General features: G+C 43.3%; 3 protein-coding genes across 6 annotated transcripts in view; all 3 read right to left on the reverse strand.

Moving 5' to 3' along the window:
* The window catches only part of TLR8 (toll like receptor 8), a 61,598-nt gene extending 53,636 nt beyond the window's left edge, over nucleotides 1-7,962 (reverse strand). Inside the window, exon 1 of the mRNA XM_029240263.1 lies at nucleotides 7,878-7,962. The gene's annotated coding sequence lies outside the window, so the exon portion shown is untranslated. The remainder of the gene's footprint in view (nucleotides 1-7,877) is intronic.
* The window catches only part of TLR7 (toll like receptor 7), a 30,613-nt gene extending 12,696 nt beyond the window's left edge, over nucleotides 1-17,917 (reverse strand). The window contains exons 1-2 of one of the 3 annotated variants that reach the window (XM_029240260.1): nucleotides 7,878-8,027; nucleotides 7,417-7,517 (exon numbers count right to left, since the gene is read on the reverse strand). In XM_029240260.1, the coding sequence (XP_029096093.1) occupies nucleotides 7,417-7,419 (3 nt within the window). In that variant the 5' untranslated portion in view covers nucleotides 7,420-7,517; nucleotides 7,878-8,027. Of the gene's footprint in view, nucleotides 1-7,416; nucleotides 7,518-7,877; nucleotides 8,028-17,771 lie in introns of those variants that run through there. The other 2 variants (XM_029240258.1, XM_029240259.1) reach the window with 2 other exon arrangements.
* Nucleotides 17,883-24,120, reverse strand: part of PRPS2 (phosphoribosyl pyrophosphate synthetase 2) — a 34,607-nt gene continuing 28,369 nt past the window's right edge. The window contains exons 8-9 of one of the 2 annotated variants that reach the window (XR_003796335.1): nucleotides 19,316-19,427; nucleotides 17,883-17,955 (exon numbers count right to left, since the gene is read on the reverse strand). The gene's annotated coding sequence lies outside the window, so the exon portion shown is untranslated. Of the gene's footprint in view, nucleotides 17,956-19,102; nucleotides 19,428-24,120 lie in introns of those variants that run through there. The other variant, XM_029240266.1, reaches the window with a different exon arrangement.

Raw genomic sequence — 24,120 nt, forward strand, 5'->3', positions numbered from 1 at the left:
TATGCACAGGTGTTCTCTTCTCTCAATAAATCTCCTCCATGCAAGGCACCATGTTAGATGCAGTAGGGGAATGATAATGAGTTAGACACCATTCCTGCCCAATTAGGAACCAAATTCCTCCACTGCTGCGTCTCAGAAGCCGTGTATGTTCCCAAGCAGAGAACTCTCTGCTTTCAGGGAAATCCACGGCAGGGGAGAAAGAAGAGTTTGTGGGATGGGGGCTAGTCAGGCCTAAAGGTAAGGCTGCCTGCCCACCCTTCAAACAGAAGCTTGAATACACAACCCTCTGAAGAGGCGACACGTGTCCCCTTAGATGCCTCATTTTTGTGGCAGGACTGTATTCAAAAGTGTATTCTCCTGATGTGAGATCCATTTTAGATTCCTGCTAGAATGTCTACGGTTGTAGAGCTATGACTCCTAACAGGAAAACACATGGACTTAGATGAGTCTAACTTTGTGCTTTGCTGACTGCTTTTAGCTTCAAGACTTTGCAAGCTCCTGACATGGATGCAATCTGAGGACACAGAAGGACAGATGGCAGGAGGGAGGAAATGAGTTTCAGTGGTTTGAGTTTTGCAACAAGTTAGAGGAAGACCAGGATTAGTCTGACTTCTCATGTTTATGTATTCTGGGGCTTAGCTCCTGTGAACTCAAAGTCAGATCAGGAGTCAGCCTAGAGATTATCATACTAAGTGAAGTAAGACAAATATCATATGATATATGTAGAATCTAAAAAAAATGATACAAATGAACTTATTTACAAAATAGAAAGAGACTCACAGACATAGGAAACAAACTTATGGTTTGTTTGGGAAAGGGGGGAGGGATAAATTGGGAGCAGCGGATTAACAGATGCACACTGCTATATATAAAATAGATAAACAACAAGGACCTACTGCACAGCGCAGGGAACTCTACTCAATATTCTGTGATAACCTACAATGGAATAGAATGAAAAAAGAATATAGATACACACACACATATGTATGTATGTATAACCGAATCACTTTGCTGTACACCTGAAGCTAACACAATATTGTAAATCAACTATACTTCAATAAAAAATAAATAAAAATTAAACTTAAAGAAAGTCAACCACTCTGATGAACACCTACTGACTGAATCCTCCTAAACCTTGATTTTCTCATCTACACACTATGGGGACTGAGCTAACTGACCTCAGTGCTCCTTCCTAGACCCCCAGAACCGCAGGCTGCTGTTCTTTCACAACGGTCTAAGCAGGGCTTCACTGGTGGCGCAGTGGTTAAGAATCCACCTGCCTATTGTAAAAAGTGCTGCAATGAACACTGTGGTGCTTGTCTCTTTCTGAATTATGGTTTTCTCAGGGTGTGTGCCCAGTAGTGGGGTTGCTGGGTCATATGGTAGTTCTATTTTTAGTTTTTTAAGGAACCTCCATACTGGTCTCCATAATGGCTGTATCAATTTACATTCCCACCAACAGTGCAAGAGGGTTCCCTTTTCTCCACACCGTCTCCAGCATTTATTGTTTGTAGATTTTTTGATGATGGCCTTTCTGACCGGTGTCAGGTGATAGCTCACTGTAGTTTCAATGTGTATTTCCCTAATAATTAGTGATGTTGAGCATCTTTTCATGAGTTTGTTGGCCATCTGTATATCTTCATATATACACTACCAAATGTAAAACAGAGAGCTAGTGGAAAACAGCCACATAGCACAGGGAGATCAGCTTGGTGCTTTGCAACCACCTAGAGGGGTGGGATAGGGAGGGTGGGAGGGTGACGCAAGAGGGAGGGGATATGGGGATATACGTATGCATATAGCTGATACACTTTGTTATACAGCAGAAACTAACAGAACATTGTAAAGCAATCATACTCCAATAAAGATGTTTAAAAAAAAAAAAAGGCAAAAAAAGAATCCGCCTGTCAACACAGGGGACACGGGTTCGAGCCCTGGGCCGGGGAGATCCCTCATGCCGCGGAGCAACTAAGCCCGTGCGCCACAACTACTAAGCCTGCGCTCTAGAGCCCGCGAGGCACAACTACTGAGTCCAGGTGCCACAACTACTGAAGCCCGCGTGCCTAGAGCCCGTGCTCCGCAACAAGAGAAGCCACCGCAATGAGAAGCCCGCGCACAGCAACAAAGCGTAGCCCCTGCTCATCGCAACTAGAGAAAGCCTGTGCGCAGCAACGAAGACCCAACGCAGCCAAAAATAAATAAAATAAATCAATTTAAAAAACAAAGAGGGAGGGGCCCCAGGCCCACGCCGAGGATGCCTACAGGGCCTAGTCGGCCATCCCAACAAGGAGCGGCAGGCCGATCCGTGGCAAGGTTTTCAGCCAAAGAGTGCTACGGTCTGACTTCATGTTAGAAGGATCATGCTGGTTGCTGTGTTGAAAGAGACAACGAGGGGAAGGGTGGAAGCGTGGAGACCAGGCAAGAGGCTATTACGGTAATTCAAGCAAAAGCCCCAGCTGGCAGGGGTGGAGGTGGTGAGAACTTGCCAGATACTGGATAGATTCTGAAGGTGAAGCCAAAGCAAATATGACTTCCAAGTTCTTGGAAGCATGTGAGGGGAGGAGCTGCCGGCAGCAAACATTTCTGGGAACAAAGACACCGGTGGTAGTTCCCGGGGCCAAGAGGGTCAAGAGGATGTATCTGAGGATGGCAAGCATAACAGCATGTTGTAATGCTGGTGAGAGTGTGGAAGAAACTTCCCCAAACCCCCATCGTGAATAATAATGCCGAAGAAGATGCAGGAGAGACAGGGGAGGAAAGCAGGGCGGTGACCCAGCGCACTAGCAGGGAGACTGGCTTTGGCAAGGATTATAAAAATTCCATCCTTAGTTTAAGAGTCTGCAAATTGGTTCACCTATCTCCCATCCTCCTTTGAACCTGGGCAGGCTTTTTTCCGTATCTGGAGGAGAGCAGCCGAAGAAGCGATGTTGCAGGACTTGCCAGGCTGGGACAGAAAAGGTAGGAGTGTTTCCACCTCACCAAGCACTCCTTCTCTCGTGATCTCTTTGTCTCTCTCTCCACTTGAACTGGAGCTCTGAGCCACCAGCCTTGGAAGAAGCCCGGGGACAGCACAGCTGCCATATTGGAGAGACCACGTGGAGCCAGTGGCAGCCCGCAGCTGTGGAGTCTCCCCATCCAGGCACCAGAACTGTGCGGGGGTGAGTCCAGCCCCAGACACCGACTGCAAGTGGCGGACACACCCAGCGCCACAGACGCCTCAGTGAACCCAGTCAACCCGTGGGCCCGCCACATAAAACACTCCAGGACAGTGGTGGTATCAAGCCAGTGGGTTTTGGGGGGATCTGCTACACGATGCTGGGTAACTGGACAGGAGGTCAGGCAGGACGGGTGGGTGCAGAAGCTCTAGGCGGGCACACAAGCAGAGGGGAGCCGGTGGGCCATCTCTCCCAATTGCTCTTCCAATTCTCTGATGCAGTCAGGGAAGCCGGAAGCTGGGTTATCAGCTAAGAGTGAGCAGCCGGCACGAGTGGCTGGGGGTAGGAGAGGGGAAGGTGGAGAGAGCCCTCCAGGAAGACGAAGTTGGGTGTGATTACCTGGTGGCAGGTAGAACCTCTCGCCTTTCTGTATTGCATCGGTATTCCCCTTCTGGCCTTTATTATATAATTTTGCATGGCTATGATCTGGTTAGATTTAATGACTTGCAGCAAAATTCTTCTCCATCCTCCGCTCATCTACCCAGTAGCCAGTCTGAAGGCCAACATACCTGCGGGCTACTATGAGCCAGACTTCAGGGGACAACAGCTAGGTGCCCTCAGCTACTCCTCCCATTTATTTTTAAGATCACAGAGCAGAGAAAAAGCCACGTTGCCTGAGTTGAAAAGGAAGTGTTGGAATACGCATTTCTGGTGGAGGGAGTCACTGAAACCAATCTATGGAAGCAAAGGATGTCATGGCGCGGTGGGGATCCCGTAAATGGATGGGCTGCGTTGAACCAGAGGTGATGGCCAACTGGAGAATCAGGAGAAAGAAACCTGGAAGAGGCAAGGAGTGGGGAGCAATTGTGGGAAACCCCTGAATTTGAATTCACTAACCTTTTGTCATGTTGCCATGACACTGAATTGTTTGAAAACTAGATGTGCCTTGTATGTATCACCCTAGGGGCTAAGGGAGGGGCAGAGAATAAGGGAAGTTATGTGCTATTGTTTTATAGGCCAGCCTCCACTGGGAATTTCCCTAAAAGACTTATGACCAAATATCCCCTTTTTGCAAATTCTGAAATATTCCTAATTATAGGCTAACCTCTGTAAACTGTAATTACCATGGACATCAAAGTTTCATTATATAACAACCAAAAAATTAAGTACAAGGATATAACCCACTTACTTAAATAAAGAGACTTTGTATCATTTCCCTTCTACCATTTTAGCCCAACAGACCTAGCTTTCAAAATAAAAGAGTAAAATGATATAAAGTTGTCTTACATAAATTAGGAACTCAACAGCTACTATGCATCACAACAGGCACCAAAGACCGTAAGATATTAAATCTTACTTGACATTATACCCTATCCATACCCTTTTCACATAAAGCACAATTGGCACATTTTTTTGTAATGGGCCAGTCAGTAAACATTTTGTCTTGCAGGCCACATGGTCTCTGTCACAACTACTCAGATTTGTCCCTGCAGCGCAAAAGCAGTTATAGACAATATGTAAACAAATACACTAACAATAAAGCTATTGTGGGCACAAAAATTTGACTTTAATATAACTTTTATGGGCCACAAAACAGTATCTTCCTTCGACTTTTTCAATCATTTAAAGAGATAAAAAAAATTCTTAGTTTGTGGGCTATACAAAAACAGGTGGCAGGCCGGATATGACCCACGGCCATCATTTGCTATCCCAGGCCTAAACTTTGGTGGGCTTCAGAGATATCAATGATCTATTCGTGGGGTGCAAAGACACTGGTTGGTTCATCTGTAATGACTGTTTTTAATTTCAACACCATCTTCCCTACTTTTAAACCATCAATTTTGATTAATTTAGTAAACGAATTCCTTATTATCTCTCTGGCGATGAAGAAATTTGCTACAGTTAACTACTGTTATTTTGGCATGTTCCCTCTAACACTCATCTCCCTATTCCTGCATCTATTTCACACAGTGAGAAGCAGTTCAGTACTAGCGGGGGCTTCGTCAGTGGAAAGGTTTGATTGTAAATCCTTATTCTACCACCTAAGTGCTCTCTGACTTTGGTGAATCACTTTCCCTCCTGAGCCTCTGATTTCTCAACTGTCAGATGGTTAGAGCGCAGGGCTCTCTTGCGAAACTATTAAGAAAAATAGGTAACCCATTTACCCAGGCAAACCGTCATCACAGATTAACCAACATTTAGTAAGTGTCTAGTACGTGCATTAAAAACATCAGGAATATACGATACTTAATTTCTAGCTTGCTTTTTCCATTTACCATTATATCATGAGTATTTTCTTATGTCATTCACTATTCTTTTAAGAAATATGATTTGATGGTTACATAACATTCCACTTAATGGGTGGACCACAATTAATTAACCCCTTCCCAACACTGGACGTGAGATATTCTCTTTGCCATGCTGCATAGGCTATCTTCGTAAATTGTTTGTGACATCCCTGATTGTTTCTTTAAGAGTTTCTAGAAGTGGAGTTTCCATATCAAAGGGTCTGACCTATAAGTATTCATAAGATTGAATAATTTTCCTATGCTTTTTGGTCTTTTCTATTTCTTCTTTTAAAAGTTGTTTTCATATCTTTCCTTATAAAAGATATCCCAATTTTTTTTCAGGAGTAAATTATCATAAGTGAAGCCCACGGTGACTGACTGTGTCCCGGGTGGAAGTGTGTGCCGGGCCAGCTTGGTCGAGGTAGAGCAGAGGGGTCTCGCTACCAGAGTCGAGCTGCCCAGCCAAGATCACAAGCTCTTAACCCTCTTGAAGCCCCAGCTCCCTCCTCTGTGCCTCACAAGGCTGCTTGGAGGGTGAAATCGACACAGAGACATCCAGCCCTTAGCATGATGCTCAGTTTGCAGTAAGTGGTCAATAAATGTGAGCTCTGTTTATCACGATCAACCCTACCATGCCATCCCTCAAGGGGCAAAGGCAGATGCGGGCATGGGTTGGCATAAAAATAGACATCTGCGTTTCTAGGAAATGAAACTTTAAGCGGTTGCTTCTTTTGTAACATAGTGCCCTGTGGTTAACTCTTCATTAGACCTTAGACACGAAATGAGCCCAGGCGCCAACATTCAGATCTAGAAGTCAGAGTGGGTTCCTGGTGCAGGCACTCCATTGTGTCTAATTGGGGTGACAAAATAATTTCAAGAAAAGGCCACTGATGTCTTTTTGTGAAGAACTTTAGGCATACCTAATAACACACAGCACTTGCAAAGGATTTGAACATATATTTTGTTATCTGAGCCCCTGCAACGGCCCTGCAAGGCAACTGGAGAGGTACAGCAATGCTCATTTTATAGCCAAAAAAAGTTGAGCTTCAGAGGGCTGAGGTGATACGCCCAAGGTCCCCCAGCTAGTGACTGGGAGAGCCAGCACTGACAGACTCTCTCCTCGACTAAACTTTAGTCAGCCTTCTCTAAGTCACTAGGCCTTGATTTGGGGGCTTTTGTGTCCATGTGGCCAGTTTTAGCAAGAATCCTGTTAGGTCAGTTTAGCCAGAATCCCTGACCACGCTATCTGATCATCCCTGCTATCTGATCAAGTCTCTCATCCCTACCATCCCCCAGGTGATGATATCCCATCTCCCTGGCCTGCTTTCAGCAAGAACCCCGTCAGGTCGGTCCAGCCAGAGCGCCCCCTAACCCTGATGTTTCCTCTTAGTAATTTTCCAACCACTGACCCTCACTCTGTTCCTGGCCTATAAATCCCCACGTGTCTCTGCTGTATGTGGAACTGAGCCCAATCCTGTACTAAGGTCCCATTTCCCCGACTGCTTTACGTCCGGTCTGCTTCTGCTTTTCTGTGACCGTACGCGAGCCCAGGCTCCTGTATTCCTACTCCTGCCCGTCTGCCCCTGCTGCCACACACACATACTCGTTCAGACGCCACCAAACGCTAGATAAAGCAGAAAGGAACTTCAGTGATTTCTACAGTTTTAAAGCTGAAAAGGTGAGGTGAAAAAAGTTAGACCCATAGAAGCTATTTCCCCAATTCAAACATCCACTCTTCCTCAGGGTGGGATGCAGTAACTCCTGTCGGAAGTTGCACAGAGCAAGTATTGATTAATCTGAAATTACAAAATACCCCCATGATTAATCTTGATTGTGAGAGATCATGGAAGAGGTTTTCCTCAGCAAATAACCGAAGTACAGATACTTAAACATCTCTCTTGCCGGCCGGTTTCAGTTCTTCCCACAAAAAAATGACAGATAACACTTTTTAGGGATCTCTTAGCTGTCCTTACCATTTCTAGTCTTCTTCCAAAATGAAACAGAGAGGTCTGGTTGAAGAGAGCAGAGCATGAGAGGTGTCAAGATCAGCCTGAGATGGACCCAATAGCATCAACTAAGGTAAAGAGAAAACACCAAACTTTACATTTCAGAGACAGCAAAGTACTGAAGCTTCAAAGCGTGCTGGGAACATGGCTCTAAGACATGCTGCCGAAAACACCTATTAATAGCATTTACTTCCTGAAAGTTATCTAGACTAGAGACGCACTCCAGAAAACCATTTCTAACATTATTAAAAAATCTACTTTATCTTCGAAGATATGACATTTGAGACTACAAAAACTCATTAGATTCTAAAAGAAATTTTTCTTTTGCATGTGATTTGGGTTCCCTCTCCTCCCCTCCCCTCTCTCTGAGAATGGCTCATAGATCTAGTTATTTAAATGATCTGAGTTTGTCCCAGTGTTGAAAATACCTTTCTCGGCTGCATGGAGTGATTCGAGGTCTGGAGTCTTCTGAAGTGAAGAGATAGGCTGCAGGAAACCTAGAGTCACAGAGACTCCAGGCTGCCAGCCGTGGAGCTTCCAAGTGCAAAGACAACGTTAGGGGTTGGGGGGAGGAGCGTGAGTATTTAAGCTATCTCAGACGTGAGGTCCGCAGAAGCAGCAGCTTCCTCTTATTTCTACCACCACAATCGGGGCAATGTCATGTCTAAATCCAAGCAACCTGGTTGATCGATCTCCTTTTTTCTAGGAGTTTCTCCATCTCAGCACTACTGCCATTTTTGGTGAGATAATTCTTTGTGGCATCGTAAGATGTTTAGCAGCATCCCTGACTTGAACCCGCTAGACGCCAGTAGCACTGCCCCTTGACAATCACAGATATCTCCAGACATTGCAAAATATCCCCCGGGGCGCAAAAGTGCCCCAGATTGAGGACCACTGTTCTACAAGTATCTTAGAGACACGCCTAAATTTCCCTCATTCTGTCTTAGGCCCAGCTGAACGGGACTCTGGTTTCTAAGCAGTGGCAGAGCTTCCAGTTGTTTCCCTCACTTCAATGAAACGAGGGCAGCTGCACTCGCAATCCAGGGTCATGTAAAACCTGCTTCTCAAAGTGGGGTTCCCGGGAGAATCGCTCCCTTTTGAACTGATTATTGGTGCCTTTTGGAGGTAGAGTCAAAATATCAGTAGTTATGTTTAAAGGTCTTTAGTCCGCCTAGTCGCCCTGGAGAGAATTTGAAAACTGCCAAGTGTGTCACAAGAAAAACAGCTGACAGCCATCAGGGTTAATCTACTGAATTGAAAAGTCAATAGTGCCCCAGATCAGCCGAAAAACTATTAGATACAATAATAAGTCATCTTTATTGAGAGTTTATTATGAACCAGACACTGTTTTAACTGCCTGATATGTATGATCTCATTAAATACTAAAAAAAGAAGTAAATATCTTATTATCCTTTTTTTTTTAAACAAATAATGGAATTAATGCAGAAAAGATACTGGACTTTCCCCAGGTCACATACCATGTAAGTGATAGTCACACAAGCAAAAATCAAATGCCCTCTTAGCAAACCACTTTGCCACGCAATCAATATGTAAAAATCAATAGCTTTCTCACATATAAACAATAACTAATCCAGATGGATAATAGGAGAGATTCCACGCAAAACAGCAACAAAAATATGAAATACTTGGGAAGAAAACTGACATGAAACACTTGCGAACAAAGCAGGTGATAGACGGGCAGGGGACAACGATGCCTTACCTAGCAGGCTGCTTGCTATGCATTTGCCCCTCAAATCCACGCTCCATGCCTTCCCACCCGGCTCTGTGTCCCGAGAGGCTGAGCTGTACAAACTTCATCACTAGCTGGCAGATTTCTGGATGGGTTTGCCCAATGGGGAAAAGGTCAGAGTATTTACCCCTGGGCTCCCTCCCTCTCCAATGCTGTGGGATGGCTGCCACCCTGCAATGATGCTCTGGTCAGGTGATGCTCCCCCCTCGTGGCCACTCTTCCTGAATTCCACTAATTATTCCTTCGCCTTGCCACTTGAAGCCTGTGACTGTGAAGACTCAACCCGTGAAACGCCACACCATTGTTGGGGATTTCCCTAAATCCTGTCCACACTGTTATGAATAGTCACTTTGCTAAACTCATCAATTTCTGACTCTGAGTGTGCCACTTGTTTTCTCTCAGGACCCTGGAAGATGCAAAGAAGATGTAACTAGATGAAGAGAAATAGATGGTTATTAGGGCTAGAGGCCACAGCTGGGCATTTTTCATTTATCACAAAGATTAGGGTTATGTTATCCATAAATGTCATCTCCTCTGGATAGTAAAGGGTACATGACCAGATATCTCTCATAAAAATGAGGTATTGGATCTGACTGGGTTAAGACCCCTGGTAAGAATAGTCAGGTAACTTCTGAATGAAAAAGTAACAAAGGGAGGATTCCTCTTCTCGATCTATAAACGCATCATAAACGCTGCATTGCCTACAATGGCATAGTGCCAGTACATCAGTGAAAAGGAGGAGATAGGAAAGTTAAGTAAAAGCACACATGGGAGGGACTTCCCTGGTGGTGCAGTGGTTAAGAATCTGCCTGCCAATGCAGGGGACATGGGTTCGAGCCCCGGTCCGAGAAGATCCCACATGCCGCGGATCAACTAAGCCCATGCGCCGCAACTACTGAGCCTGCACTCTAGAGCTTGGGAGCCACAACTACTGAAGCCCGAGCACCTAGGGCCCATGCGCCACAACTACTGAGCCCACGTGCCACAACTACTGAAGCCCACACGCCTAGAGCCCGTGCTCCACAAGAAGAGAAGCCACCGCAATGAGAAGCCCGCACACCGCAACCAAGAGTAGCCCCTGCTCGCCGCAACTAGAGAGACAGCCTGCGCGCAGCGACAAAGACCCAACACAGCCAAAAATAAAAATAAATTAATTTTTTAAAAAAGCGCATATGGGACATTAAATTCACATCAATGGCAAAAGGAATTATTAAGATAAAGTTGGGCAACTGGCTTAAAGCTTAGAAAAAAATTAAGCTGTAGTCTTACCTTGTTTCTTACATCAAAATTAATTTCATATGGCTCAAAAATTTAAATGTAAGACATCGAACATTAAAAGTACTGGAAGAAACCCAGATAAATATTTTTATAATCTTGAAGTGGGAAAGTCATTCTAAGTATGACAACAACAACAAACGAAGACCAACAGCAACGACCCCAGAGTCTGAAAGAAAACATCAAAAAATTTGACTACATAAAAATAAATCTGCTTACTCATCTATAAAGTGAGGGATGAGGGTGTGTGACCAGTAAAGGCACATCCAGGTTTTATATGGTAAGATCCCGAGGGAATATGATACTGCTATGCTTTCTTGTACTGTTATTTATCTTTGATTCTATCTACTAGGTCCCCAATGATATTGCAGACCCCTTGAATTAAGGATGCATTGTCCCCAGCATCTCGTTCAGAGTTGGTATTTAAAAATCATTTTTCATGATGATAAAAATGAAAGTGATCATGAAAATAAGAATAATTTGATCACTTAGGTCAGTTTTGAGAAGAAGAGCTAGTCGTGGCCCCCGTGAGCTACCCGCATCTGGGTGACGTCGTGGGCCCAGGCCCCCCCCGGGTTAGTTAGCTCAACAGAAATGACTGGATGAGGAGGATAGAGTGCTTCTATTCATCTTGTGAGGACAGGCCTCTCATTGGCTGGGTTACCTCATACTAGGTTTTCTAAGTCTCACCGCATTTCTTTTTTCCTTTTAGATGGAAATAAAGAAGATTGAAAGGGCCCTTGGTGGAATTAAACATTGAAGGACTCCTAAGATTAAGTTTCTGAAATTAAAAGGAAGTCCAGGCTTAAGTGGCATCCAGAGTGGTGGGTGAACAAGTATACAGCTGGGTACAGAAACCCCAGGTTTGAGCCCCATTGCTGCCATCTGACTCTGACATAGACATCAAAGGGGTTGAATGGAAACTTAGCATCATACATACTCTCCTAAAGCTGTTGGGAACCTAAATAAAGCCCTTAAATAAATTGCTCTAGTCCAGTTAATGCTGTGTTCCCAGCATGGGGAAGTATAACATCTTAACGTTTCTCTATTTGGGCGAGCATGCGAATGCAAACAGGACCCCAGTGCTTCCCCAATTTCTGTTGGCTGTTCCCACTCTTGCATGCTGAAAGTCAGGGTTGGCTTGAGGAAAAGGAGAGAGAACTTTAATGACAAGCATCATACTATTTTTATAACAAGGCTAAAATGTTAACCCTTTCAGTTAGATACAACCATGAACGCTTTTCAAATAAAAATCTTTACTAGAAATTTTCAAACTAACACAACATTGTAAAGCAACGATAAAACTAATAAAGCTCCAATAAAAACTAATAATAAAAAAAGAAATTTGCAGATACCATGAGCCTGCTCTTTGTAAAGGACACGTAGAAATAGAACACAGCTTCCATAGCTCCTTCGTATATAGTATATTTTTAGCATTGTAAAGCCCCAGCGTCATAACCTTGTCTTTTGCTTCATTCCCCCCTCCTTTTTAAAAAATTTAAAAAAATTTTTATTTTATTTTTTTAACATCTTTATTACCCCCCTCCTTTAAACTGAAACGTGAAGCATTTCTCTGCTTAGTCCTGTAAGTTTCATTTTACCTTGAAATGAAAGTGTTCTGAAAAAGTCCTTGACAGGATATGCAAATTCATATAAAAAAAAAACCTTCTTTCGTGTTGAGGGCTGGTCCCACATAAATATTAGAGTGTACCAGAGGAGTCCAAAGGGTCAAATGCTTTGAAAAAAGGCCCTGATGCAAATAATGGAGTGGATGATTTAGTTAAAAAGAGAAAAGGTTATTTATGGAGGTAATGGTCGCTAAGCAGCTCTGCCTCTTGCCTTGGAAAATCAGAAGCAGTTTTGCCAGGTGGGCATTACAGATAATCCCTCTTGCCATTTGGTTTTCGTAGACTCATACGTGGATTCATTAGTACTGAGGTATAGTGGCAAGAACACTTGCTTGGGATATGAGAGACATGGCTTTGTGATAAAAATGTGACCTCACACCCGTACATTCCTTCATGTTTATCACGCCATTGAGTTAGAAGCACCATCACTCTCAGAGCCTAAGAATAAAACACCTGTGAGGTGTCTATTGTTTTTATTTATTTATCTACCTATTTATTTATTTATTTCTGCATTGGGTCTTCACTGCTGCACGCGGGCTTTCTCCAGTTGTGGCGAGCAGGGGCTACTCTTCACTGGTGCGCGAGCTTCTCATTGTGGTGGCTTCTCTTGTGGCGGAGCACGGGCTCTTGGCGCGCGGGCTTCAGTAGTTGTGGCACGTGGGCTCAGTAGCTGTGGCTCGCAGGCTCTAGAGCGCAGGCTCAGTAGTTGTGGTGCACAGGCTTAGTTACTCCGTGGCATGTGGGATCTTCCTGGACCAGGGATCGAACCTGCGTCCCCTGCAATGGCAGGCGGATTATTAACCACCGCGCCACCAGGGAAGTCCCGAGGTAGCTATTGTTAAAACCTGGTTTGCCCCCGAGGAAGCTGATACTTCAAGAAGTCATATATCTAATATGCAAAACCGGGTTGCAATTCATGTTTTGACTCCACTGTCAATGTTCTTTCTGAAAGTCATCTAATCAGCCAGGACCTCAGCAATTCAACCAGATAATAACAAAAAGTCCTTTTTGAACTTATTTTCTGTATTTGATGTAACTGTTCATATTAAAAGCTATCATGTTTCAATGATTTATTGCTGTGTAACAAACCACTCCAAAATGTATCGGCTTAAAACAGCAACCGCTATATTTGTTCACCATTCTGTCATTTGGCCGGGGCTCTGCTGGGCTGTTCTGTTTGTCGCGTTTGGGGTCTTCCACGAGACTGCAGTCAGATGGCTTTGTTCGCCTGTCTGGTGCCGCAGTGGGGTTGGTGGGGAGGCTGTGACTTCTTGCTCTTTTTCTTTCCATGTGGCTAGAGCGGGCTTCTTTTCATGGTGATTAGATCCTAAGAGTGAGCATTTCAATATAGATAAGCCCCAGTGTGCAAGCACTACTAAGCCTCATTTTGCATCATCCTTGCTAATGTCCTACTTACTGGCCAAGCCCAGAGTCAATAAGGAAAGGCACTCCAGAAGAACATGAATATTGGGAAGCATGGTTCATTCAGAACCACCAAAGTGATGGTCTACCACTTGTGATATATACAAGAGAAAGGTAAAGGGATATGTATTTAAGGCAAAAACTGCTGTTTCAGATTCTTTGAAGGATACTGGATTCAAAACATTTTACTTTAGAATACTATGCAGCCTCTAAAAGTCATGTATTACAATACTGAATGAGAGCGGGCAGACAGCAGAAGAAGAACTACAATCCTGCAGCCTGTGGAACAAAAACCGCATTCACAGAAAGACAGACAAGATGAAAAGGCAGAGGGCTATATACCAGATGAAGGAACAAGATAAAACCCCAGAAAAACAACTAAATGAAATGGAGATAAGCAACCTTCCAGAAAAAGAATTCAGAATAATGATAGTGAAGATGATCCAGGACCTCGGAAAAAGAATGGGGGCAAAGATCGAGAAGATGCCAGAACTGTTTCAAAAAGACCTAGAAGAATTAAAGAACAAACAGAGATGAACAGTACAATAACTGAAATGAAAAATACACTAGAAGGAATCAATAGTAGAATAACTGAGGCAGAAGAACGGATAAGTGACCTGGAAGACAGAACGGTGGAATTCACTGCTGCGGAACAGAATAAACAAAAAAGAATGAAAAGAAATGAAGACAGCCTAAGAGACCTTTGGGACAACATTAAACACAACAACATTTGCATTATAGGGGTCCCAGAAGGAGAAGAGAGAGAGAAAGGACCTGAGAAAATATTTGAAGAGACCACAGTCGAAAACTTCCCTAACATGGGAAAGGAAATAGCCACCCAAATCCAGGAAGTGCAGAGAGTCCCAGACAGGATAAACCCAAGGAGAAACACGCCAAGACACATAGTAATCAAATTGGCAAAAATTAAAGACAAAGAAAAATTATTGAAAGCAGCAAGGGAAAAACGACAAATAACATACAAGGGAACTCCCATAAGGTTAACAGCTGGTTTCTCAGCAGAAACTCTACAAGCCAGAAGTGACTGGCATGATATACTTAAAGTGATGAAAGGGAAGAACCTACAACCAAGATTACTCTACTCGGCAAGGATCTCATTCAGATTCGACGGAGAAATCAAAAGCTTTACAGACAAGCAAAAGCTAAGAGAATTCAGCACCACCAAACCAGCTCTACAACAAATGCTAAAGGACCTTCTCTAAGTGGGAAACACAAGAGAAGAAAAGGACCTACAAAAACAAACCCAAAACACTTAAGAAAATGGTAACAGGAACATACATATCGATAATTACTTCAGACGTGAATGGATTAAATGCTCCAACCAAAAGACATAACCTCGCTGAATGGATACAAAAACAAGACCCAACAGAGCCAAAAATAAATAAATAAATAAAAATAAGCTATCAAGTTAGATGTGAGATAAATAAAAAGGGGAAAATATCTGGAGAGTCTGTACTCAGATTGCTGTGCATATGTTTTTAAGTTCTCACTCCAATTAAAATTTTAAAAAATGTCTATTTAGGTCTTCTGCCCATTTTTGGATTGGGTTGTTTTTTTGTTATTGAGCTGCATGAGCTGCTTGCAAATTTTGGAAATTAATCCTTTGTCATTTGCTTCGTTTGCAAATATTTTCTCCCATTCTGAGGGTTGTCTTTTGGTCTTGTTTATGGTTTCCTTTGCTGTGCAAAAGCTTTGAAGTTTCATTAGGTCCCATTAGTTTATTTTTGTTTTTATTTCCGTTTCTCTAGGAGGTGGGTCAAAAAGGATCTTGCTGTGATTTATGTCATAGAGCGTTCTGCCTATGTTTTCCTCTAAGAGTTTGATAGTTTCTGGCCTTACATTTAGGTCTTTAATCCATTTTGAGCTTATTTTTGTGTATGGTGTTGATTCACTTTGTTATAAAGCAGAAACTAACACACCATTGTAAAGCAATTATACCCCAATAAAGATGTTAAAAAAAAAAGATAGATTCTTTACAAGCAAATTAAAAAAAGTTTTTAAAAAAAGATAAATAATTGCTAATGTATTCCAGATACGGTTTGTGGAAGACAGGTAATCCTGGACCCATCCTCAAGGGGTCTTGGCCCTACCTAAAAACAATTGGTGAGAATAACTGTCAGGCACTGTGAAAGGTTTGAGATAGTACCATCCTTGCCAGCTAACAAGTTCATCTGCCACAGGTTCCTGGATGCTGATAGAATACAAGAGACTCCTGGGTCGGGGACAAAGGACTTTAGCACTCGTGGCACAGCAGGTACCTGTTCCCTTTGTCCCCCCAATGCCACGGAGTGGCTCTGGGTGGATGCTATGCATGAAGTGGGTTTGCATCACAGCTGAGGAACCCCGAGTTTAGAGAACCCAAACATTTGTAATGGGTTGCAAGCAAAGCTCACTGAATTTTGCCCAGAGGGAGGCACTGTTATTATTAGACCAGACAGCAATCAAACCTGCCACCTGCCCCAGAAAGGGACGCTATCTCTGTCTTACAAAACTATCTACTATCTTCTGCTTGCTATATAAACATCCTTGAAAAGATTATCCAGAACCAAGGCTCTCAATGCCTCTGCTCATGAGATGTACAGAACTGCAAGAGACCCGTGGAGAACTGTCTCCCCAAATAAGTCCATTTATATAATTCAAGTTAAAATACAATATTTAAGTCACATACAGATCCTTTTTTAATAAGAGTCCCTGGGTGTGGAGAGAAGGGAACCCTCCTACACTGTTGGTGGGAATGTAAATTGGTGCAGCCACTATGCAAAACAGCATGGAGGTTCCTTAAAAAACTAACAATAGAACTACCATATGATCCAGCAATCCCACTCCTGGGCATGTATCTGAAGAAAACCATACTTTGAAAAGATGCATGCACCCCTATGCTCATTGCAGCACTACTCACAATAGCCAAGACATGGAAGCAGCCTAAATGCCCATCAACAGATGAATGGATAAGGAAGATGTGGTGCATATGTACAGCGGAATACTACCCAGCCATAAATAAAAGAATGAAATAATGTCATTTGCAGCAACAAGGATGGATCTAGAGATTATCACACTAAGTGAAGTAAGTCAGAGAAAGACAAATATCATATGACATCAACTATATGTGGAATCTAAAAAAATGATACAAATGAACTTACAAAACAGAAACGGGGGGGCTTCCCTGGTGGTGCAGTTGAGAGTCCACCTGCCGATGCGGGGGACACGGGTTCGTGCCCCGGTCCGGGAAGATCCCACATGCCGTGGGGCGGCTGGGTGCGTGAGCCATGGCCGCTGAGCCTGCGCGTCCGGAGCCTGTGCTCCGCAACGGGAGAGGCCACAACAGTGAGAGACCCGCGTACCGCAAAACAAAAACAAAAACAAAACAAAACAAGAAACGGCAACGGAGTCACAGACATAGAAAACAAACTTATAGTTACCAAAGGGGAAGTGGGGGGAGGGATAAATTAGGAGTTTGGGTTTAACAGATACACACTACTATATATAAAATAGATAACCAAGGTCCTACTGTATAGCAGAGGGAACTGTAATAAATATCTTGTAATAAACTATAATAGAAAAGAATCTGAAAAAGAATATATATATATATATACACACACATCTATAAAACTGAACCATTTTGCTGTACACCAGAAACTAACACAACATTGTAAATCAACTACACTTCAATAAAAAAAAAATAGACTCCTTGATTTAACTGCTTTTTGTTGCTGTTGTTTAACTGACCAATGGTGCTGAAAAATACGGTGTTAAATAAAACTGCTTCTATTACTTTTCTCTTGGTTCAAGCTTCCCTCCTAAAAACACTTTTTTAAAGGAGATTCCCATATTAATAAAATCATTGGAACTTCCTTAGATATTAAGGAGTGTGTGTTGAACCCATTATTACAGATGATTAAGTACTGTTAATTTTAACATTTTTTTGGTAATAACTCTATTTTCACCAATGGAATCTTATACTTTGTGTTTCTAGAAAATAAACATTGTCTTTTTCTATCCATAAAACCAAAGCATTAGAAACAACTCAAATATTCCAAGCTACTAAGTGCCTGGCAATCGCAGTTTTGGGGTAAGTGAAAACAAATAGCAGACATTTCTAATCTAGGTACATTTGAATCTTCAGATAAACTGAAAGCTGCTATTCTCTCCAAATGTCTGCAGAGTAGGCATAAGTTTTCAGCTGAGTACAAGAATTACAATTAAGTGTAATTAAATTGATTGTAACTTACTAGAGTCAGAACCATCTTCTTGAAGAAGGAGAGGATCGTCCCCTACGCGATGGTTCAAGCTTAGCTGCACAGTAGTATCAAGTCATCGAGGGTCTTTAATAATCCTGATACCTGGATGCTCCGCAGGCCAATTAAGTCAGAATCTCTGGGGGCAAGGCCCAGGCATCAATTTCATTTTCTTTAACTGAGGTGTAATTGACATATAGAATTATTAGTTTCAGGTGTACAACATAATGATTCAACACTTGTATATATTGCCAAATGATCACCACTGTAAGTCTAGTTAACATCCATCACCACACAGTTATACATTTTTTTAAATTAATTTCATTTTCAGCAATATTTTAAAAAGCTCCTTAGGTGGCCCCATATGCAACCAAGTTTACCAACTACTAAACTAGAGGACTTAGCCTTACAGTGTAGTTCTCAAACTTTAGTGTATCAAACCCCGTGCCTGCCACACCCCCACACCCAGAGTTTCTGATTCAATAGGTCTGGGGTGGGGCCCGAGAATTTGCATTTCTCCTAAGTTCCCTGGCAATGCCACTAGTCCAGGACCACACTTTGAGAACCACTGCCCTACAAAATTACCGTCACCTTAAAAACACCCATGACCCAGGGTTGTTATTTTAAATCTCCCCGTGTTAGCATGACTACGAAAAAGGACCAGGCAAATGCCGTGAGTGCAACGAAAGACCTTTTTTTGGAAGAAGGAAAGCGAACAACCACATCTGCAGAAGCAAGCATTCCAGGTTGATGGAAGTTACCGCACCATATTTTGTGCTTTCTCTCACTGCCCTGAGGCTTAATGATAAACTCCTTCACCCTCCTGAGATACTGATCAGAATGTTGGAGGAAACACCTGGGCTACAGGAAACACCTCCAGCAGCAGAAACAAGAGGCCCGTTTACCAGCCACAGCGTTTCTTCTAAGGAACAGTGTGACCTTAACTGAGCCGGTCACTTTGTCTCTTTGGGCCTTAGTTTCCTCATCTGTAAAATGAGTCTCAAATGTTCCATCTAACTCCGAAATCTTATCAATTCCACGACATTTGACAAGACAGGTGAGTTGCTCTACGGTTTGACCACGTTAGACTCTGGCCATCTTATGAGAGTTCAATCACGGAAGGGCCAGGATACCCACCACCTGCAAGGCGCACGGGAATCTCTGCTCTCTGGATGTCACCGTTGAAGTCAGACTAAAATTCAGTCACCTCTTTAAAGATTACCTTAATCAGTTTCTTGGTTCAAACAAAAACGTGTCAGGCATATGGATGGATCATAAAATAAGTGGCTTTCGTGTCAGGCATATTTCTTTTTTTGACCAGAACAACTCAGTTTGATAGCTAACAAGCCGAAAGAATAATAGATTCCACAAACTTGTGTGGCATTGTCTTTTCCCATCCCAACCCTATCTTTTATATATAGGGTGATGTCTCCCATTTCCTTCTTGAGGGACCTCTATTCTTCCCAAAGTCAGAATTATGCTTTTCAAACATATATCCCCCTTTTTATTTCACACAGATGATAATATGCTGCACATACTTCTTTGCTGTGTTTTTTAAAAAGCGTGTTCCGCCTTAGCAACGGTTCCCCGGCTGTGCAGTAGGGATCTCACCCCAATTCATGGCAGACGTAGGGATCGGTGTTTGAAGCCCTGCATCAAAAGGATAATGCAGTTATTTTGGTGTAAAATTTCATGTCGTAGCAAACACTGGTGTTTACGTTTTTAAAGTGACTCATGATTGCCATTGTCTTATCCACTTCGTTCTAAAATGCTTTTCTACTTGAGAGTGGACCAGGGGCCAGGGGCCAGGATGGATCTCCTCTGGAATTCTGACCTGAACGTCAGGAAGAGGATTAAGGAAGAAGGTCCTGGTTAAAATAAATCAGTGGTTCTCAACCGGGGGCGATTTTTGCCCCCGGGAATATTTGGCAGTATCTGGAGACATTTTTTGGGTTGTCACAAATGTGTGTGTCTTGGCCCCATGACAAAGAACTATCTAGTGCAAAATGCCAATAGTGCTGAGCTTGAGAAACCCTGAAATAAATTATCCTGATATACACACTATTACATATAAAATAATTAATAAGGACCTAATGTATAGCACAGGGAACTCTTCTCAGTACTCTGTAATGGCCTATATGGGAAAAGAATCAAAAAGAGTGGATCAGTGTATTTGTATAACTGAGTCACTTTGCTGTACACCTGAAACTAACACAACATTGTAAATCAACTATAATCCAATAAAAATTTTTAATAAATGATAAATAAATATGTGCAATTCCCCTCCCTGAGGGGACGTCTCTGACCCCAGAGGAAGGCTGCTGCCCCTTCCTTCATCCAGCTTCCCTCCCCCAAGTCCATTCTGAAATGCTTCCGTCAGGGACTTTGAAACGTTTATTGAAGATAAAATTGGCTCTGAGGAAAATATGTAATACACTTAAGAAGCTAATAATCATAGGAAAAAAATGATTAACAGCGGAAGCACACCAGAAATGGCTATGAAATCAATAGAGTATCTTAAACAGGCTTTTAAGCTGGAATAGATGTAGTCATGCACCTTTTAAACAAGCGCTCCTTTGTTCTATTTACATTTTAATGCTGAGTGTGACTGTCTTGGTAGACTTGACATAAATGATGCTGACTGTAGATTTTTTTTTTTGCAATACCGAAAGAGAAATACACCAACAAAAATACTTTAAAAAACCCCAAAAAACAAACAACAAAAACCCTGCACTGTTGCCCTTGCTCCGAATGAATGATCATGTCTGCAAGGGAAGGGCGATCATCCTCCCGTGTTGCCTACATCACATGCTTGGGTATAGAACAATCCATGTAAACTCTAGTGGCTTAATACATGTAAGCCTTGGTCACGTATTTCATTTATCTGCTATTTACCTCAGAGCCCCATCCTAACACAACGGTCTGCTCCTAACTGCTCCATCAAGAACGAATGGGTGAGTGAGTGTGAGACCCCCTCCTTCACTTTGCCCGTGGAAGAAATCATTAAGGCAGCCCAGAAGACTACAGATACAAATCTTCCATTTGACATCTGTCTGAACCAAAATGTTCATAAGAGTCAAAAGGCAGAGGAGCAAGAGCTATTTCTCAGATGAATTATAGCTCCTATAACTTGCACACATAAAACAAAACACCTCCAAATGACAAGGCTCAAGACTGCATTTACGGTTGCACCAGTGCAAGTCAGTAAGAAATTACTGACTCATCAAAAACCAGCCTTCTTGTGCCAACTGGGTTCCTCCATGTGCTCTTTTATTTTTTTTAATCTTTTAAAAATTTATTTATTTATTTATTTTTGGCTGCGTTGGGTCTTCGTTACTGCACGTAGGCTTTCTTTAGTTGCGTCGAGCGTGGGCCACTCCACTACGGTACGCAGGCTTCTCACTGTGGTGACTTCTCTTGTTGCGGAGCACGGGCTCTAGGCACGTGGGCTTCAGTAGTTGTGGCACGTGGGCTCAGTAGCTGTGGCTCACAGGCTCTAGAGCGCAGGCTCAGTAGTTGTGGCGCACGGGCTTAGTTGCTCCACGGCATGTGGGATCTTCCCGGACCAGGGCTCGAACTTGTGTCCCCTGCATTGGCAGGCGGATTCTTAACCACTGTGCCACCAGGGGAGCCCTTTTATTCATAGGACACTGTTCATGAATTGTGTCTTCATTGAAGTGTTGCTCTTTGAAGGCTATGAAAGCCGTCAGTGGGGAAATGAACGCACAGTTACTGCCGAGAGGGGTCTGTCCCTTTCAATACTTTAGGAGGCTGCTCTGCAGCCCTGGTCCTAAAAACAGGATATTCTGAGGCTTCAGGAAATTTCGGGTCCTTCCTTGGTTCTTTAGACGAGCATACTGTCAGTGGCACTTCCGGAGTTCATTCTCTAGCAAACATACACTAAAATGTGCCTCCAAAGAATCCCTCTGATGATTTGACACAAGTTCGGTCTAGGTCCTCACAATTTTTCTGTAACTCATGTTCAGTCTTAGCTTCGAGGCAAGAAGATAGTAGACTTAACACTCTCTGCATAGGGAAAATCAGAGAATCATGCATCCTCAGACACAGAAGGTCAAGTGCTCACAGACGTAAGAGTCCCTCAAAGCACAGAAGGGTGACGTCCATCAGCAAATATTTAGGGCACTCTGCCTTCTGCCTGGACTGTTCCCTGGGGTCTCTAAAGACCACTTATGGCTTTAAAGGCAGCTCTGCTCGAGGACTGGCAGTCAAGCCAGGTCTTGAATGCGTTTCCTAAAGGTGTCCCCCCTTTTCCCTCTTTTATCTGTGACTACAGCCTTCGGCGTCTACAGTTAATTGACGATGGATTTTTTTAAAACTGTGACGCCACAGGTCGTTGGCACATTGTTGGGCTTGTCATATAGCTTCCTTTGTGTTGCAACTGGCACAAGATCAGAGCCACGCTTGTGAGATTCCTTAGCCAAGGTGGTGCTGGGGATCCAGAACTATCCACATTAGAAGAAAGAGAATTAGAGTGACCGAGCACCCTGGTGTGCCCAGGACTGCAGGCTTTCCTGGGATGCAAGACTTCCAGAGGTAGCACTGAGAAAGCCCCCTGCAAGCCCAAACAAGTTGTTCACCTGATGGAGAAGGAACCATCTTTGCCACATTAGGACCACAGCCTTCAGTTAGTAGTAGTCCAACTATATCTAGCATAGAGGTCATGCATGGCCTGTTAAAACTGCTGGGGAATTTAGCAGTCATCTACCCCCTCTTTTTCACAACGATGCTCAGACTCAGAGTGGTACAGACATTTTCCCCAGGTCACACAGCTTGCTGGTAGCATATCAGGAACCAGACCCTAGATCGCCACAGTCCCAATTTAGGGCGCTTTCCACTGCATTACATTTTTTGCTTTGCCAGTCTCTTTCTATTGCTCTTGCAGAATGAGTTCAGCTGGGTTTTCTTCTGACCACAGGACTTAGCCGTTAGAACAGTGAAAACTACTGTTTACATTGGGCACTGCTTTTTTTTAATGTTGGGATAGTGAATGGAATCAGGTTGCTGTAAACAGCCTCAATTGGTCACCATCTCCATTACCACACGTCATCCATTCCTGTCATTTCTACAGCCCAGCAAAGTGTCTTCAACATGCAACCATTTGTCATCACCAAATGCTACCCTTGGTGGAGATGGTCACGTGCCAGGACAATTTACCCCTGCGTGAGTGGATCGTGTTTGTGACTAGCTCACAGGCACATGGATTAGCATCTAGAAAGTGCACGAAAATCTTGCTTCTTCATACTTAGATTCTTTCAAAGGGAAGAAATAAGATGCCTGTTCTAAAAACTGAGGTTAATGTACACAACAATCGGTTCTAAGCTCTTTACAGATATCATCTCATTTACTCATCACATCCTCTGAGAGAGGTACTATTATCCCATTTCACATACAAGGAAACTGAGGCACAGAGGGGGTAAGCAACTAGCTCAAAGCGGTTTTGTTGTTGTCGTTGTCTTAACTCTAGTAAGTGGTGGAGTCTGTTTCCGAGCATCACGCTCTTTCAGGAGAGAAAACAAGAGCTCAGAGGTGACAGTAGATCAAACCAATCCAGAATGTGGACTTGGAAAGCAAGGGAAAAGGTGGAGGGCTGTGTTCCCGGGGTGCAGGAGATAAACCAATTAGGTGAAGATCTGCAGTGAAAAGGAGCGACTCTGTCAACTTCTGCATGCAATGTACACAAAGGATAAGGCAGTACGTTTCAGCCCGAGTTCCATCTTCATTGGCTATCCTCACTCTAACATAAGTACCAGACACCCTGTGCTGTCCTGCTTCAGTCCATGCTGGAGTACAGCCAGTGGTTCTGGAAAATTCTGCCGTGAAGTACCATCGGTAACAGCAGTCCCTTCACAAAGCCCTTTCTCACCTCCCCAGCCTCATTCGACCCTCTGAACCTCTTAGTGTTGCATCTTCCCCTTGGAGGCTTAGCCTGTCCAGCCACTAGGTCAGCTGGTGGGTTGGATAGGACCCGCCATATGAAATCAAACACTTCCGAGGAGGTGTGTGTGACAGGATTAATGAGGTGAAACTGTAACGCTGGTGAAGTGATTTTGGTGTTTCCATCTCTCCATTTTCTTCCTCCCTTCTATTACATTTTATCCTGTTTTGTCTTAAAACTGTGATCTTCTCCAGCGGACTTGGTTTTAGTTCTTTATATTTCACTGGGACTTTTTAAGACAAACTGTTGTCGCTCTCAGCATTACCCACACTTTAAAGCTGCGCTTTCCTGGGAGAACCATAATTAGAAGTTTACTTTGTCCAGGACGTCCCTGGCGGTCCAGTGGTTAAGACCCTGCACTTCCACTGCAGGGGGCGCGGTTGTGAT

The sequence above is a fragment of the Monodon monoceros genome, unplaced genomic scaffold (assembly GCF_005190385.1).
Source record: "Monodon monoceros isolate NGI ecotype Baffin Bay Population unplaced genomic scaffold, NGI_Narwhal_1 Super_Scaffold_22, whole genome shotgun sequence".
NCBI classification, from domain to species: Eukaryota; Metazoa; Chordata; class Mammalia; order Artiodactyla; family Monodontidae; genus Monodon; species Monodon monoceros.